We start from the raw sequence: 19060 nt of genomic DNA, 5'->3' as shown, positions 1-19060 counted from the left end.
ACTTTCTGACTGCTTTTTAAAGCACTTTGCTAGTACAATAATTAAGATTTTTGAACTAAAACTCTGCTTTAAGAAGCAGTAAAAAAACTGTCCTAAGTGAAGTCTCAGCCTGATGCATTTTATTAATAACATTTCATATATTTTTCCAAGATAAAACTAGATTAGATGCGGATTTTAAATATGTTTAATAAATGTATTGAGTATGAGCTAATTAATTTGGTTGTATAATTTTTATTTTTATCAATTTTTTTCTTAAATCACGATAGATAAATTATAAAGTAAATGATTTAAATTTAAGATTTTGAAGATATAATAATCAAATTTAATGTATGGATTATAATTATTAATAAGATTAAATTCTCTTAATTATAATGTTGTTATCATTATCCAAGTTAATGATAAATTACGCTCGTTAATTGAAAAATAAAAAAAATTAATGGAGGGAGAGAAAGAGAGCGTGGGAACAAATACCTACCCCTGTCGCTGCATTCGCAGATGCTTCCTCGAAATTTCAAAGATAATATAATTTCCTATCTGTTCCTGTTCGTCCCATTTTCAACTCGTTAGTCACAAAGGTTTGATCCGCAAAATCATTGGCTCATCGCACATCGGCTAGTTCTGGTCTGCGCTTCGGATTAGGGTTTGGAAGATTTTCCCTCAGACGCGGGAACTTTGGGTTTCGGTTGGTTGTAGTTGAGCACCTGCGCTTTATTAAATCTAACTTTATATTTCCTGCGATCGAAGATGTGATTTTTCACTTATTGCTACTTTTGATTTGGGTAATCATTTAGCTCGTCCGGATGAACCCTAGAGGAAGATATCCTCCAGGAATCGGCAATGGCCGCGGAGGCAGCGTTGAGCCGAATGTCAACTTTTATCCACGGGGACATCAGCTTCAGCAGCACTACGTCGAGAGAAATCCCGCACAGAGCCAGCAAAATCAACAATTCCAGCATCAGCAGCAGCAATGGCTAAGGAGGAATCAGATGGAAAGACATTCTGGTTCTAATGAGCTGGTGAAACCAGTTCCCTCTGATGCCATTGATTCCAGGTATGAGAAGAAACGTTAAAGCGAAGTTTTTGTGATGGTTTTTGCAATGTTCTTTTGATTAAGCTGAATAAAGGATTGTTTTTTAATTTCCGAGTTTACTAACAGCTGTGCAGAATTCTATGACTTCAACCTCTTTGGTGTGTCCACAAGGCGGCCATTTTACTTTCAGTATAGCAACAGTTGCATGATTATAGGATGCAATGCTGCTAGAAGCTAAAGTGTTTATGATGGGTTCCTTTCCTTATCTGTTCGCATGAAGTTTCAATTTAGCGGCTTAATAATACTCAAGTAAAGGGAGAAAGTGTCAATACACTTATTTCTTTTTATGGAACATTGTAGAATATGTTTAGGCCCTTTAGTATGGGTAAAAGAAATGGGTGCATGCCCTATATAGTTGAGGGTCCCCATCCTAGCCCTGTTATGCACTTTAGGCAGCTGGGGCTGATTCCCTCAAAATATGAAACTAACCCATGTAGTTATATTGGAAGCAATCAAACCACTGAAATTGCACCCTGAATGCACTATCATATTAGGTTAGAAATGATTTAAATCTGGGTTTTCAACTACTATTGCTCTAAGATTTTCATTTGCAAGGATTAAATAAGAAGAACAAACATTATTTTGGTTACATTTCTCAACATAAGGAGTGAAGCATCAAGGAGAGGAATGAAGGCTCTATGCCTTTTTTTTTTAAATTATTGGAGAAATTAATGGCATCTGAAAAGTTTCTTCAGCGTTTATGCTTATGGAAGGAGTTGTTTGGGTATCACTGATAGGAGTCGTGATACCACATGTTGTTTAAATCATGTGAGTCACATTTTACTTCGTGGCTGATCTCTTCGTTCACCATGAGCTCTTTGTTGGGGAACATGACCTCAATGGTCCCTCATATATCAGCTTCTATCATTGTGGGCTGGATGGAGTTGAGCTTGCTAGTGTAGCTATGGTAAGTGAATTCGGACCAAGTTTAAGAGAGCTGGATCTTGGCGGAGTTGATCTCAAGGAGGATGGACTTGTAGCCCTTGAGGTGAATGTGGAGGCTAATTGGATCTTTTAGTTTATGTTCAAATGATTAGAGAACTTCTCGGGCCACTAGAAAGATTATTGTTGAATGACCTTGTTAGAAACATCTTTAAAAAAATTCTTGGTACCCCAAATCCAGGATCTTACAAGCAAAGGAGAGTTATGGCTTTAGAAATTGCTGCAAAGTAAATTTTTTTTGAAATAGCTTAAAATACGAGAAAGATAATATTCTATGAAAAAAACTATACTTTTTTTTTGGATAAGCATGTTTCACTTGGTTATGATTGGGATCTGTGGACGCCACTAAACTTGAAAAATGGAATTTATGAAATTAGCTCTTTTTGTTACGTTTATGCTGCTGGAAAGTGGTTTAATTTTACATGCACGATGGCTTCTTTATTTTATTATCTGAGGAGAAGCTTTTATTTAATTTTAGTTTGATAAAACTTTTGTTTTTTTTGCTTTGATTTTAAAAAATTGGACATAACAGGACTTTGTTTGGTGAAACAAACATGCCAAAAAGCTATATATTACATGTGCATTTCCTCTATGGTTTCATGATCACGCACAAAAAAATTATAGAGCAACTTGTCCATCTTTGTGAAATCACAATTGATTTTATTTTGTGTGATTCAATTTAATATTACTTGATTAAGGCTTATTTATCCTCATTTAGTTTTTCTTGCCTTTTCAGCTTCTAGATTGTTGGGTATACTGTGACCAAGTTGGTCATTTTGTTGGTTTGAGTGCCCTTAAACTCTCATATTTGGCCATTAGGAGATATTAATTATAAAGGCTTGTCTTCTTTATTTCCTTGAGTTATGAATTAGGCATTTTGATTGCTAACAATTTCTATCACGGTAGCTTTTATTGAATTGTTGTTTCAGCTTTTGTACTTTCAAGAGTACAACTTTTGGATTTCTCAGATAACCCTACTTATTTTTCAGCAATAGTTATCTTTAATGTTTGTACTGTATGAATTGCTTTTATTTTTTTTTAATGATTTTTTCTTAGTTCACGTGCTTCAAAGTTATTATATCATGGTGTTTCTGATAGTCATGTCAAGTTAGTTATTACACCCGAGTAGTGGAGCCAAGACATGTAACGAGGAGATGCAATATGACTTATTATTTTTTGATAGGAAACACTTGTAAAGCTCAAGTATTTCCTATCAATATTTGGAAAACAACGAACTTTCTCCCCAATAATCGGCACAAAATCACAAAAACAGTAGATAATCTGTATTATTTGATGAAAGGAACACGAAAAATAGCAAGATACACTTGATCCTCAATTCGAGAGGAGGATCGATCTCTCCCAAATCTCTAGACGCCGCTAGAGCCCAAAGAAAACCTAAATCTAAGAGATCTCAAATTTCAGCCAAATTTAAGATGCCCTAACCCTAGGAAAGCAAACTATTTAATGCATACAAATCAAAAGGAAATCCCTAAACAGTCCCTACATTCAAATTTTTCTCTTAATCCCCCCAAAAATCCTTCCTAAAATGCTATGCTTGGGCGGTCGGGCCGCCCGATCTCCGCAGGAGGCGGAGATCCCACGTCAATTGCGAAATGCCGGTCCCGTGCGGACCGGCTAGACCGGTCCAATGGATAACAATACTCCCCTCCCAAAGATCCAACATTGTCCTCAAGGTGGAAATATGCTCGTGTTCCCGCGGAGGTGGCCATCCTTGAGGTGACTGAAAAACCTTACTTTTTTGCTGAACCAAGGGCTGCACGGAAAGAGAAACATTCCCTCCCTCATCCAATTTGATCGCATCCAACCTGTGTAGTCCCACCAGATAATCTTCCCCCACCTCTTGTATATCCCTAACCACGGTCTTAAGTGATGTCATGGCTTTGGATAACCCTGCATCTCCCCTTATAACCACCTTTCTCCCATCCACCATTAATTCCATCGTGAGTGCTCCCTAGTTGTCCTTGGTTTCCCCCTAGGTTTGCAACCACTTCATCCCCAGGATGACATCAATGCTTCCTAACTCTAGTGGGAGAAAGTCCTCCCTTACTTGAATCCCCTGGATGGTCAACACCACTCTTCTACAGATCCTCTGGCCTTTCTCTACCTTCCATGTACCCATCATCACTCCATAGCAACCGGGGTCCACCAACTTCACTCCCAATTGGTTAACGACCTGAGTGGAAATTAAATTGTGGGTAGCCCCACTATCAATTAGCACCACTACCTCCCTGCCCTCTATCTCCCTTTTCACCTTCATGGTATGATTCGTGGTGAATCCTACCACTTAGTTCAATGAAATCTCAGCCAAATTCAAGTGTAGCTTCTCCTCCTTTTCCTCCTTCGCCTCCCTCCCCAGTTTCCTCGTCATCGCAGACGGTGAGAACTTGAAGAGTTTGGTCATTGCACCGATGCCCTGGCGTATACTTCTCCTCGCACCTGAAAGACAACCCCTTTACCCTTCTCTCCTGCATCTCCTTCTCTGTCGGCCTCTTGAAACTTTCCCAACTCCCTCCTCCTACTGGCTTCTCCCTGGTGGTCTCATTAATGTTGCCTGATGCAGGCCCCTTGGGTGTTAGAAGAGTGGTTGTCATCCTGTAAGAGCCTCATGAGCTGTTGCTCCTAGCTCCTTCTATAAATTCTTCTGATTTTCCACCAGCTGGGCAACTTCATGGCATCCCCTAAGTCATGAGGCATCAAAACCTTCACTGCTGCTCGTATCTCTGTCTTCAACCCCTTCATGAAGTTCTCCTCCATTACCGTATCTGATAATCGCTCCACCCTACTGGCTAGGTGCTCAAACTGCTCCCGGTAGTCTGCTACTGATCCCTCCTGTGCCAAAGCAAAGAACGGCTCATAGAAATTTCCTCCCCGGTCAGTTTGGAAACGTTCTATTATGCAGTCCTTGAATTCCCTCCAGTCCTTGATAGGTCTCCTTTGATCTCTCCACTGGTGCCATAATGTCGCACCTCGCGCATGCTGGCCTTCACATGCACATGTGACGCACCCCTTCGGCCTTTGCCTGCATAGCTTGCGCCTGATTTGTTCGCTCGCACTTGGAAGGATATTCGGGTTAGGCTGGTTAGCAATTTGGGTCAACCTGTAACCTGACAGGTCGGGTCCAGATCATAATTTTTGACCCGTTTACATAACCGTGTCGAGTTAGGGTCAATTCGTTTGGATCCGGGTCAATTCCGAGTTTGACTCGAATCCGATATGAATACCCATTTTGGCACCCCTAGAGGACATACATGAATTCAATATTTGATTCTTTTATTCCATTTTGAAAAGATTGTCTTTTGGAATTGAGACATTAAACCATGTTCTCAAGAAGCTTTTTAAGAGAGTGGTTTGTTTTATGGGGCACAAATGCCCTTTGTCCTAACAAGTGTGAACATATGATCTCAGTAGTCTAAAATTGTTATTAGAAGATTGTCTTCTCAATTTCAACTAGTTTACTAAGCTGTGGTTTAGATGCCTTTTTATTCTCTTAATGGTTAGCCAGTTTTATCAAAATATTATGGGGCAATCTCTTTTTATTCTCTTAATGGTTAGCCAGTTTTATCAAGGTTTAGATGCCTTTTTATTCTATTAATCTATTCTCCTTGTGATTTTCCAGCTCACAAGATTGGAAAGCTCAATTAAGATTACCAGCTGCAGACACACGCTACAAGACAGAGGTGAGCTAAACTTTATGCATTTGAATGGCTACAGTAGAAAAAAAGACTATTTAATGATTATCCTATCCAGATAGTAGAGTTTTTGTCTTTATAGCTTTTTAGATTATATATGATGCCATCTCAAAAAGTTCTTTCTCATCACGCTGAAGTTCTTGGACTTTACATGAAACATCTTTTATTGTAAAAGGCTGCTTGCTTTACTTGTCTCACTTAATTTTATCTTCAAATAAAACCTTGGTTAAAGTTCAATGTCAAATGAATGATTTAAAATAATTTGTAGTTTGTATATTAGTTTGGAGGTGTTCATGCTATCTTATTCCATCTGGTCATTTGTAAAACTTGAGGTGCTTACTTTGTTTTGGTATATCACTTTCCCTTTCTAATCAATCTAGATCAATTATATTTACTCTCTCTACTAGTGTATTCTCTATTATGTATTGCACATGCTCAAACTGCGTAAATCTATTTTCTATCAATTTTTTCTTCAATAGGCACCACTGGCCATATCCACCCAATATAAGTATTTCTAATTTGTCCTTTTTAATTTTACGATAAATTCATCTTAATATTCTAATTCTTGTCACGCTTAACTTGATTATTAATGATTTCTTTGTTGTTCATTACTCGTATGCATATTTTAGTTGGTCTAATTGTAAATTTGCAAAATTTTGATTGTCTTGATGATTATAGAATCTTCGTTCTCCTTGGGCGTTTCTCGATTTTAACCAACGAATTTTAGTGCTAGAATTTATAATCTCATCTATACAACTTTTTTTTGTAATAGATTCAAGCAACTAGAACTTATCACCCATAGGCATCATGCTACTATATTTTGATATTCTTAACTAATACTTATTTATCTGGCATCTAATTGAATATCATATGACAAATCTTATTTTATTAATATTAAGCTTTCAATAAACCTAACTTTTTAAATTTTTTACTTCTCACCTTTTTCTAAAATGATCTCGCTTATTATTTATAACTATTTCTTATGCAAGTGTATGCCAATCTGCTTATCTTTAATCAATCACGTCTTTGTTTTGGAAATTGTGCCATATCCTTTTCCATGGAAGGCTAAGGGCAATGCTATTGGAGCTACCGGTCAAGCATCTCCACAATAGGCACAAAAAGATACATTTTTAATATTGATGTATGACTTAGGCTTTGTTTGGGTATAGCTTTCTTATTGCTTCTTAAAAAAACGTTTTAGGACAAAATTAAAATGTTTGTACTAAAAAATTACTTTAAGAAGTTGTAAGAAAGTGATCCCAAACGAAGCCTTAATCTTGTTGTGTTGGAAACTCTTTGGTCACGCTAGAACTTCTATTGCTAGCGATTGCACCATTCCCTTCCTCTTCTTGAATTTTATAACAATCTTATGATACTAGCCGTCTTTATCATACACCAAGTTTTGTTCAACTTTAAAATTTTAGTCTGCCTTTTTCCATGAACCGTTTTGTCACCTTTTAAATGCCACCTATTTGCAAAATTAGTCTGTCATAAATTTAGTGTTACTTCACCTCCCCGCAAAAACAATAACCAGCACATGCTTTTGTTTTTCTGGGATAGAAGAATGAGACTAATGATCATTTGGTTTCTCCGGAAATTTTGTCCTGAAATCCCTTTTGTATGAAGGTTTAACCTGATAATAGACTAGAAAGAAAGGGGAAAAAATTTAGCATGAAGAACTTTTCAAATTCTATTTATTAAATATTTGTTTACATTCCTAACTTCTGTAGCACCAATGAGTTGGAATTTGTCTAAAATAGTGTTTTAATGAATTTGAGTTTTGGTTCCATGTTTGTCATATGATATGTATTCTTCTCATCGGTGAAGCTGTTGTTGAGATAATTAGCATGTAATGCATTTGCAATAGGCTGTGCCTTTGCTTATGTAAAATTATTGGCTGATGAGTGATGACTCTCCTCGCCCAACCTTTGGCTAATTTTAATTAAGCTTTTAAGTCTTTCTAGTTGATTAGGATTGTTTTTACTACGATTAGTGTTTTCTAGAAATTTAAAGATGTATAGTGTGATATAGAGAGAAATTTAGGCAATATAAATGCGGGTGAAAGATGCATCAATAAGATGGGTATATAACGTGAAAGAATTAGGAAAAAATTAGGTTGATTGAAGTCAACATGAATAAATGTTATGCCTAAACATTTACTCAAGATAGACTTAGCATGCCAACCAGCATCAACAGCAACGGAATGAAGGCTCATAAACCCAGCCAAAAGTGTAAGGATGATACTGATAATGTAATTCACAAATGCATCTTAATCTAACACTAGCTTCAAGCTGGTTGTCACGCCTAGTTTGGTTTTCTAATATCATTTCGTTTAAAGCTCAAGGAGAAGATATTTTAGAAAATCACCTTACCCTAGATTTTTATTCTGTGCTTCAGTTTACTGATAAGAATTAGGTGATGACAGTTTTTACATAGATACTAAGATTCCTCTTCTACTATATCTAACTAATACCACAAACATGATTATCACCTATTTTGCTTATGCATATATACTTTTCCTCCATTCTTTTTTATGAAGTGTTGTATAACTGTAATTATGTCAAGTTAGTTTTTCATAATTTGCGGATAGGGTTTAGGATTTATGGTTTTTTTGGGGTTTTTAGGATTTTTTTTTAGGGTTTAGGGTTTAGTTATTCTGTATGCTCCTTTTCCTTCCAATGACTTCCACATATATCTTCTCCATGGCACATGCCCAAGCTATTTTTGTCTATTTTGACATTGCTGTTTTCAATTGGCGCTGCTACCTGAATTCTGTAGCATGATGATTTCATATTTTATTCATTCCAGTTTTTTCATATGTTCACATAAACATGTTAATATACGCCATACTTATTTGTGTCGTTTTTTTTAATCGCCTAAAGATTGGATACGTTTAACATAATGGATCTTATTATCGTTTTATGAAATTGCCATAACTTTTTCTTGACATTCTCGTACAAATGATGCTCAGCAATATGCTTATACCATTATCTTCTTATCAATAGTGCTTATTTTAACAGTTCAATTCATTCCTTAATTTATATACTTAGCTTGATCCTCATCCAATAGTAATTGCTATCTCTGCTTTTATTATTAAAAATTTAAAATGATGGCTGCGTATCACCCATCTACTTGCATGGGTATTCGTATCATCCCTATTGTGGTGCAGCTACCATGTACGATCAGTGCAGTTTGACAAGTTTGACTTAACCTTTATTTGTGTGTCTGCACGTGCAAATCTATTGTTAGTTTACAATTCTATCAATTTGAAAACTTCAATTTTATATCAGCTGTTTTTTTAAATAGTTTGTGGAGGCCTAAAATGACAATGAACACCATTGATCTTCATCTCCACCCTTGTAACTATAACAATAGTAACAACAACGACAAGACTTTATCCCACTATATGGGATGGGCTATATGAATCCTTTTTCTCCATTATGTTATGTTAAGAGTCAAATTCTCATTTAAATCTAAAAAAGAAAGGTCTTTTTTAATATTTTCTAACCAAATCTTTTTAGGTCTATCTCTACCTTTTTTAACGTAAGTCAAATCTAATACATCTACTTTCCTAACCCGGTCATAGGAAGGCCGCCCTTTTATTGACAAAACCATCTACGGCAACTCTTTCTAATTTTATCTTCCACTGCAGCTACTTCAACCTTTTCACATATGATGCGAGCAAAAACTAGAGTAAAGAGACAAACTGGAGAATATCAGGACAAGACTTAAATCAAACTCGATTCAATTGTAACTTGCAAACATCCAAACAAACTTAGGAAAAACAAAAGCCAAATTGAACGAAAACAAAATAAAAATATAAAAACACTATCCTCAGTATAACCGTTTAGCGGTCTCCTCACATGCAACGAAAGTAGGAATTTAAGAAAATTGTGCTTAGGCTTACCCTTTTGCAACAGGTTTGGCTTTAAATTTATCCACTCTAGTATCTGCTTTATAATGCTTATATTCAAATCTTTATGGATATTTATTATGCAGGAGTTGTTGCTTGTATTCAAACTCAAGATGTTTTGGCCAAATATTTTCCTCTTTCAGTTGGATTACATCAAGGATCATCTTTAAGCTTATATATTTTTTGCTTTATCCATGAATAGTCTTACTAGACATTTGCAAGAGGATGTACCTGATAGGAAACACTTGTAGATCTCAAGTAATTTCCTATCAATTTTCGGAAAATAACGTGAAAACTCTTCCAAACTCCAATGAAAATCCGAAAAATAGTAGATTTTATTGCAAGAAATCAACTAACTGAAGAAAAAACAAACAAGATACAATTGATCCTCAATTCGGGAGGAGGATCGATCTCTCCCAAATCTCTAGACGCCGCTAGAGCCCAAAGAAAACCTAAATCTAAGAGATCTCAAATTTCAGCCAAATTCAAGATGCCCTAACCCTAGGAAAACAAAGTATTTAATGCATACACATAAAAAGGAAATCCCTAAACAGTCCCCACATTCAAATTTTTCTCCCAAATCCCTAAAAAATCCTTCCTAAACTGGTTCGTTTGCTTCGGCGGCGCACACGCGATATTTGTAGGAGGCGGAAGAGTTCGGTCTCCGTTTCGTTGAGCCGGTCTAATATGGACCAGCTGGACTGGTCTAACAATACTCCCCTCCCAAAGATCCACCTTGTCCGCAAGGTGGAAAGACGACACCCCCCTCAATTAATTCTTCATCACTGACGGTAAAAACCTGAAGAGTTCGGTCCTTACACCTGTGCCCTGGCATATACCTCTCGTTACATTAGAAGCATATCCCCTTCGCCCTCTTCTCCTGTAATTTTGTTTATGTGAGCTTCTTGAAGCTGTCCCCAGGTTTTCCTCCGGCAATCTTCTCTTTCAAAATCTCCCTAAGAGTACCCGGTGTTGGCTCCTTGGGTGCCAAAAAGGTGGTGGTCATCCTGTACGAGCCTCCTGAACTGTTGTCTCCTGCTCCTTTTTCCAGGTGCCTTTGATCCTCCACCAACTGAGCTAGCTCCATAGACTCTCCCAAGTCCTGAGGTCTCATCACTCTGACTGCGGCGTAGATTTTTGGTTTCTGTCCCTTCATAAAGTTCCCCTCTAGTACAGATTCTGGAAGTCGATCCATTCGACTGGCGAGGTACTCAAATTGCTCACAGTACTCCATCACTGTCCCCTCCTGTATCAAAGAGAAGAACTGCTCGTAGAAGTCCCTTCCCCTACTAGTTTTGAAACGTCCAACATACAATCCTTAAACTCCCTCCAGGTCCTTATTGGTCGCCTCGTATCCCTCCAATGGTACCATGCTAAAGCTTTCCATTCCAAGCACATCCCGACTGCCTTCAGTCTCTCCCCCTCCGTCAAGCTGTTGACAGTAAAGTACTTTTATACCTTGTAGATCCACCCATGGGCATCCTCTCTCTCGAAAATAAGCATCTTCAGCTTCCTCACTCTCAGATCACCTCCGTTCCCTCTATTCCCTTCATAATTTCTTCTTCCCTAAGGAGGTGGTTCCCCGCAAGTGTCCCAGTCATCCCTTCTACGTTCATATCCAACCCCTCATCAAATTCCCACATTCTCCTTTCAAATTCAGGACCCCTTGAATCATAACAAACCCCTCCCTTTTCAAATTCAGCCCCTCTTTGGTCATAATTACCCATTTCCCTTTCCAGTATCGCCCCTCTCCTCTCAAAATCAGCACATCTTTGTTCTTGCCCTACCTCCTCATGCCTCTCCTCATAACCTATGTCCGGCTCCTCCCTAGGAATAGACTCAAGGAGAGGTATTTCGAGTCACCACCTCCTGATCTTCCCTTAGCCTGATTGTTTTAGGGTATTTTCCATCTCCCTGGCTGTAGGCGCTTTCCTTCCCCTTAGACAGTAATGTTTTGGTTTGCCCCTCAAGCACTTTCTTCAACATCTCCTCCAGGATGGAAAATTTTGAGTCAAACTTATTATGGATTGCTGAAACATCCTTTTTTAAATATGAAACTTGAGTTTGGAGATCTGAAATTTCAGATTTCATTTGTCCAATCTCCACTTCGAGGCGTTCCTCCAAAGCATCCATTTTCTTGGCCTCCATTGATGCCCGAATTTTTGTAGAAATAAAAATCTAGACTTCGACCTTCAATAATAACAAATTTATTCTTCTAAATCCAAGAACAACCTCTGAAATTCACCAAGACGGCCCACCAAAGGTCCCAAAAACAGCTGTGATACCAATTTGATAGGAAACACTTGTAGATCTCAAGTAATTTTATATCAATCTTCGGAAAACAGCGAGAAAACTCTTCCAAACTCCAATGAAAATCCGGAAAACAGTAGATTTTATTGCAAGAAATCAACTAACGGAAGAAAAACTAACAAGATACAATTGATCCTCAAATTGAGAGGAGGATCGATCTCTCTCAAATCTCTAGACGCCGCTAGAGGCCAAAGAAAACCTAAATTTAAGAGATCTCAAATTTCAGCCAAATTCAAGATGCCATAACCCTAGGAAAACAAAATATTTAATGCATACAAATCAAAAGGAAATCCCTAAACAGTCCTTACATTCAAATTTCCCTCCCAAATCCCTAAAAAATCCTTCCTAAACTGATTATTTTTCTTCGGCGGCTCATGCGGTTTCTGTAGGAGGCGGAAGAATTCCGCCTCCGTTTCGTTGAGCCGGTCCTGGACCGGCTGGACTGGTCCAATGGACCGGTCTAATAGTACCCTGGTGTATGCTTTTTGTTGATGATATTATTCTTGTTGATGAGACTGGAGAGGGAGTTGTAAAGGAAGACTTTTAATCATGAAGGTCAACCTTAGAGTCTAAAGGTTTTCGTTTGAGTAGATTTAAAACAGAATACATGGAGTGTAATTTTAATAGTATTAGATCTTAAGGGGGGATTGTGATTTTGGGCGATTAAGTCATTAATAAGATTACACATTTTAGATATCTCAGGTCTATTGTTCGAAGTGATGGTGAAATAAATTGGGATATTATTAGTAGAATTCAAGTTGGATGGTTGAACTTGAGGAATGCAAGTGGCCTATTGTGTGATAGAAAAAAACCCCTCAAACTTAAGGGAAATTTCTTTAAGATGTGGTGAGACCTGCAATGCTTTACAACTTAGAATTTGGGCCATTAAAAAAGAGGCGTAAAAGTAAGTTAAGTTTTACACAGAGTCACAGATCAGGATGCTCAGGTGGATGAGTGGCTTCACTCTTAGAGACAGAATGTGAAACGAGTATATATATGAAAAGGTTGGAGTAGCTCCAGTGGTAGATAAGATTAGAGAGAGTCATCGTAGATGGTTTGGACATATAAAATGTTGGCCTTCCGATGACCCGGTTAGGAGAGTAGATGTATTAGATTTGACCTATGTTAAGAAAGGTGGAGGTAGACCTAAAAAGACTTTGTTAGAAAATATTAGAAACTACATTTTCTTATTAGATTTAAAATTTTAAATAGAATTTGTCTCTTAACAGGATACAATGGAAAAAAATGATTCATATAGCCGACCCACGTAGTGGGATAAAGGCTTGATGTTATTTTTGCTATACTATCTGTTTTATATTTGGTTGTAAAGATCCATTTACATTCAACCCTCTTTTTCCTAGTGGAAGTTAGAAACTTATTACATTATAGGTTTCAATAAGATTTACTTCCCCTTGATTTGCTATGCAATTTGCATTTCTATAATGTTTAGTTCTCCTTGATTTATTGTAGCCAACAAAATATAGGTGCCAAATTGCTGGAATGAGGTGTAGGTGGCTCCTGGCTACTATTTTGATGTAGACACACAAGTAAGAAAACCAACATAAAGGGAACAATGGATAGAACTTAAACCAAACTGTATTAAAATAAAAGCAAATAACTAAAACTTCAAAATCCAACAAGAAAACACAGAGATTTTAAAGAAAAATAAAAGACGCTATCCTCAGACAACCGTCAGAGCGGGTTCCTCACATGCATCGAATTGTAGGGTAAATAAGATAGGTGCATAAGACTAGCAAACCGATGGTCCACCACTGCAAGATTGTCCAATTTCTCCAACAAATGCTTCCAAATCAACCAAGACACGACACCCTAAAGTTGCTTCACTTTGAGAAGAAGGATACAGATGGAGTGGCACTTGCGGAGAGACGAAAGAGGTTAGAAGCCGAGACGAAAGGTTGGAAAGAGTTTGCAAGATTTCCGGAGGGGATGAGAAAGAAGGCGGACAAAGCTCACAAGCTTTTCCAATAACCCGCAGGTCAATAGCAATTTTGCTCACAATAATCAACTCCCTTCCTTCACAACATCTTCTCATATTTATAGGCAAGGTAGGGGAATGCCAAAAATCACACATTAATTTTCCACAAGAACCTAAGCACCATATTTCATAGGATTTCCCAAATGCTTTTTTCGGAAAACAGCCCAGCATAAGAACCCGAAGGAGCAGCTACAGGAATCAAGGAGGCTTCACGGAACCAAGGAGCCAACATTACGGGAAACCACCCAGGCTCGGAAAACCAGGAGTTGGCTGGATTTCCAAAAGGCAAAGCACGGAAAACAGTAACTCCCCTCATGAATTTTAATGCATAGAATTCAGCCAACATTAAAACAAGCCACAATTTTCCAAGAGACAAGAAGAAAGGGGAAGGAGAAGGGACAAGTCCACCCCATCAATGAATCCTTCATAATGAGCTACCTTTTGGACAATAATGAGCTATAAAACTTCAGCTCAAGAAACTAAGAGAATGAGCTCCATCCAAACCTCCTCCAATCAACCCGTTAACCAGCAGTAGTAAATGGACCAATCAAGCCAGCAAACCAAAGGTCTACCAAGCCTCATGCACAACCTACCATGATCACTGGATGCTTTTCCATCATTGGATAACTAAAAAAAGAAAAGAACATAAAATATACTATTGTTCAAATAAAAATAAAATTACAGAAACATTTGATAGCATCATATTTGCACAAAGAGAACCGGGTAATCAATGGTCTCGTTTGTTGTGTGATTGCATTTTGATAACCTGTGAATCAATTTACATTCATCAAAACTTGACCCTCAAATTACAAAGTTAATCTCTTTTTATAGAAATCGAAGAAATATATAGAATTTCATTCATATTTAAAGAAAACTAGAAAATATGAGTTAAAAAAGTGGCCAACTAATTCCTATATTATCTCCTTAGAAGTGGTTGGTTAGCCCTTAGGATAAGGATTAAAGACTAGAGTGAATATTTTGTAGTTTCTTTGATTCTTCAATTGTATTTCTATCTCCGCTTACCTTGGTTGCTCTCTCCTATTTTGAAATTTAGTTTGCAACTTTGCAATTTAGTCCTTAATTTATAATCGCAAATTAGTCCTTTCAAGATTAATTATCCTATATTCTTGAGAGCATTCTGAATCATTTACTTGATTTAGTTATATATTAAGAATGTAATTTAGTATCCAAGTGGATAATCTAGATGGAGAGGCCAATGATTCCTAAATTTTTGGGTGCACTAATCCAAATCCTCATACTAAACAAACTTTATGAGTGTGTTTCTTAGAATATTTAGAACAAGTTGAAGAAGTTTGTATTTGAAAAGAAAGATATTATTGGTTAAGGGATTTACACCATGAATTTCATTAAGTTTCATTTCCAGTTATACCGTAATTAAAACTGATTATTATGATATTTAAATCGTTTTATATTTTAGATTTCAATATATGCAGGACACGTGCATATCTACATATATAAAATTATTTGAATACACCTGATGGTAGACATCGATAGCAACTTTAGGCTTTCTATACACCATCACATCTGCATTCACAGTCCACTGTTTTTTTTTTTTTCCAAAGTTTGAATTTATGAGTTATGTCACGCACTTGAGTTTCTAGAGTTTAGATATATATTGATTTGTTATCTAGTTGTAAAGAGTCATTTACTTTAATTTCTCTTTTATTTACTAAGGGCGTTTTTATACTCTTATGTTTGGGGACTTTCCATTTAAGGACTTCTTAGTAAAGATATTTATGGTCAATAAATGATTTAAGAAATTATAGTACTACCTTAATAAAGTTCCAAGAAAAGTGCTCTGGAGAGTTCTAGAAAAGAAATGATTTAATAAGGTTTATATTCAAGTCATTAAGGATATGCATGTAGGAACTATTACTTGTGAAGACAAGGTAGTTTGACCAAGTATTTTCGTATTTCAGTTGGATTACATCAAGGATCAGCTTTAGATGTTCTTACTAGACATTTTCAAGAGGATGTAGGATGGTGTTTGCTTTTTGCTGATGATATTCTTCAATAAGACTAGAGAGGAAGTTGAAGGAATACTTGAATTTTGGATGCCAACCTTAGAGTCTAAAGGTTTTCTTTTGGGTAGATCTAAAATTGAAAGCATGGAGTATAATTTTAGTAGTAATAAATCTAGTGGGGGAATTGTGACTTTGACCAATCAACTCATTAATAAGAGTACACATTTCATATATATAGGATCTATGGTTCAAAGTGATGGTGAAATAGATGGGGATATTATTAGTAGAATTCAAGTTGGATGGTTGAAGTGTAGGAATGCATTGGGCCTATTGTGTGATAGAAAAGTACCCCTCAAACTTAAGGGAAAATTTATAAGATGGTGGTGAGATCTGCAATGCTTTTTGGTGCAAAATGTTGGCTATTAAAAGAGAAACATGAAATTAAGTGTTGCAGAGATGAGGATGCTCAGGTGGATGAGTCGTTTCAGTCTTAAAAGATAGAATGCGAAACAACTATGTATGTGAAAATATTGTAGCAACTCCAGTGACATATAAGATTAGCGAGAGTCGCCTTAGATGATTTAGACACATAAAATGTTGGCCTTCCAATGACCCGGTTAGTAGTAGATGTATTAGATTTGGTTTATGTTAAGAAATATAGAGGTAGATTTAGAAAGACTTTGCTAGAAAATATTAGAAATGATATTTTTCTTTTTATAAATTTAAATGAGAATTTGACTCTTAACAAGACACAATGGAGAAAAATGATTTATCTAGCTGGCCCCACATAGCGGGATAAAAGCTTGATGTTATTGTTGTTGGTGTCCTGAAATTTGGCTAGTCATGTTAAGGATGTGTAATGCTTCTTCTCCCTCTAATTCATTGATTCTGCTGAATAGTCAATTCGTTTGCTGAAATCAGCTGCTTACTGTTTCTCTATTACCTGATTTTGTTTTCGCTGTTTTTCTTTTCTGAAACCTGTCTACCCGCCAACCATCCTACAAACACCTCCTGCCCCTACTCCATCGCTAGAAACTGCTTAACGTATTATTTTAAAGTGAGTCTGTTTTTGTGATTCAAAGCCTTGACCTTCATATTCAAGTGGAGGCAATTAAGACTTCGTTTGGGATGGCTCTCTTTCTGCTTCTTAAAGAAGCTTCTTAATAAAAAAAAATAAATTTTTGTACCAGAAAGTTGCTTTAAGAATCAATAAAAAAATCTTCCTAAACGAAGCCTAAGTCATTGCTTCAGATCCACCCCTTTTATATAATGCAGCATCAAATCGCCCTCTTTCTCATTAGCTCTTAAATGAATGGCTATGTTTGTCGTTACTAAATCAAAAGGGCCACATGTCCATTAATTGTTTTACTCAAGCTAAGTATTGGTCTTATAGAATTATTTGAAGCTAACAAGCTATTTTTTTGATGATGATCCTGAATTAAAAGAGTATCTTAAATGCATGATAAAATTTTACCATTCATTTTTCTCACAGCTTACTGTAGAACATGAGCTTGCATTTTATCTACATCTGAGTCTATACACCAAGACATTCTGTTGCACTTAAACCAAGCTTTGAAAATTGTGTCAATTGTGAAAGGACATTTTAGCATGGATAATAATGAATCTGAAATTGAATAAGTTTGAGTCTACGCAGCTCATACTAGCTAAAAAGTCAGCTTTCACAATAAATTTCTAGTTTGATTCCCGAGAAGCTATGTATTTAAATTCATCCTATACAGATTATTCAACATGACGTTGATTTCTTAAATTTTGTGACTTGATAAAATTTTGCGAAAAAACCTTATAGTGTAAGAATTATATAAACAAGTTCTTAATCCATTTTTCAGCTAGTTTTTTAAGTTTCGTTCTACTAGAAATGCTTGCATTATATTCTTTTGCAGTCCTTATTGATCAGATACATAAAATCATGTTGAATAAATAAATGTAACTTCCATATATGATAAAAGTTTGAAAGCTCTGATTATTACTCATTATCATCTCTACTGTAAAAATGAGAAATGTTTCAAGTGTTATAGAAAGTTACAACTGCTGCATCAGTTGACATGACCACTGGTCGTAATTCTTTGTGTTGAGAAATTATTACTTAATGGAGGTATCTTTGAGCAGTACATTTTTGTGTTTCCACATGTGAAATATTTGTTTCTTCTGGAACATTTCTAATGCTATTTGTTCTAAAACTTCCTTCTTTAGCATCAAGTGAGTTTGAACTCCATGTCAAACCCTAGCTTGAACCAGGTACCATTTAATGATATGTAGCTGGCAAGTTATGTCTTCTTTTGAGACCTGACTTTGGTGCTGAGTGATTTGAGCCCATCCAAAGTAACTTCATCATTTCTGTTCACCACCACATTGGCAACGACATTTCATCATTTTTTTTAATAATCTAATGTATGCATAGTGACATTTATTTGAGTTATTGGAACTTAAATGTCATTTGCTTTGTTATCAAGCTGTTAAGAGTTTTTTTTTTTTTTGCGTATGAGAGACATTTCAATTCTTGGTATACTTACGGAATATTTCTATTTAAGAACTCCTCAGGGTTATATTTTGATAGTTTAAGAATGATTTCATAATTTTTCCACTCTTCGGAAATTTGGGTAAACATGCTGAGGTTATGTGATGCTTCTTATTTCTGTGTGATTCAGAGAGCCATGTAACATAGCAGGTATCCCGTTCTCCCTGCTTCTTCCATCCTCCTTCACTGTGTTCTTTGTAACTCTTGGATATTATCTACCAGAAATGGAATGGACCAAGTAAAGACGGATTAATATGATGTTAATACTACGAATGCTTGAATTCTGTCTACTTCTGTTAAGTTGACGCTTCAGATTGTCTCATTTCTTCTGACAATTAGAGTGATAAATGTTACAGATTGTGATTAGTAATCATTAAATCTCTGCAACATACACACAGTGTACTTAATATGTCAGATTTCTTGGACTGACATTTAGGTTGCAACTAATTCCCAAAGCATTGCTTGAATATGCTTTCTTATTGCCGATTGCTAGATTTACAGATCCAAATACATAGAGTTCTGTGGTAGAGCTTTGGTTCATCAGTGCTAACATATGCTGTAATGTGTTGTGATTTTTC

At 36.4% G+C, this 19060-nt stretch overlaps 1 protein-coding gene across 2 annotated transcripts in view; it reads left to right on the top strand.

Moving 5' to 3' along the window:
- Positions 1-438: 438 nt before the first annotated feature.
- LOC110104304 (DEAD-box ATP-dependent RNA helicase 8-like) overlaps positions 439-19060 on the top strand; it is a 28599-nt gene continuing 9977 nt past the window's right edge. The window contains exons 1-3 of one of the 2 annotated variants that reach the window (XM_020833348.2): positions 439-682; positions 792-1051; positions 5670-5730. In XM_020833348.2, coding sequence (XP_020689007.1) covers positions 801-1051; positions 5670-5730 — 312 coding nt within the window. In that variant the 5' untranslated portion in view covers positions 439-682; positions 792-800. Of the gene's footprint in view, positions 693-791; positions 1052-5669; positions 5731-19060 lie in introns of both variants that reach the window. The other variant, XM_020833347.2, reaches the window with a different exon arrangement.

This window comes from Dendrobium catenatum, unplaced genomic scaffold (assembly GCF_001605985.2).
Source record: "Dendrobium catenatum unplaced genomic scaffold, ASM160598v2 fragScaff_scaffold_1593, whole genome shotgun sequence".
Taxonomy (NCBI): Eukaryota; Viridiplantae; Streptophyta; class Magnoliopsida; order Asparagales; family Orchidaceae; genus Dendrobium; species Dendrobium catenatum.
Note: the sequence above shows the minus strand (reverse complement) of the source record. Positions and strands in the feature narration are given on the sequence as shown.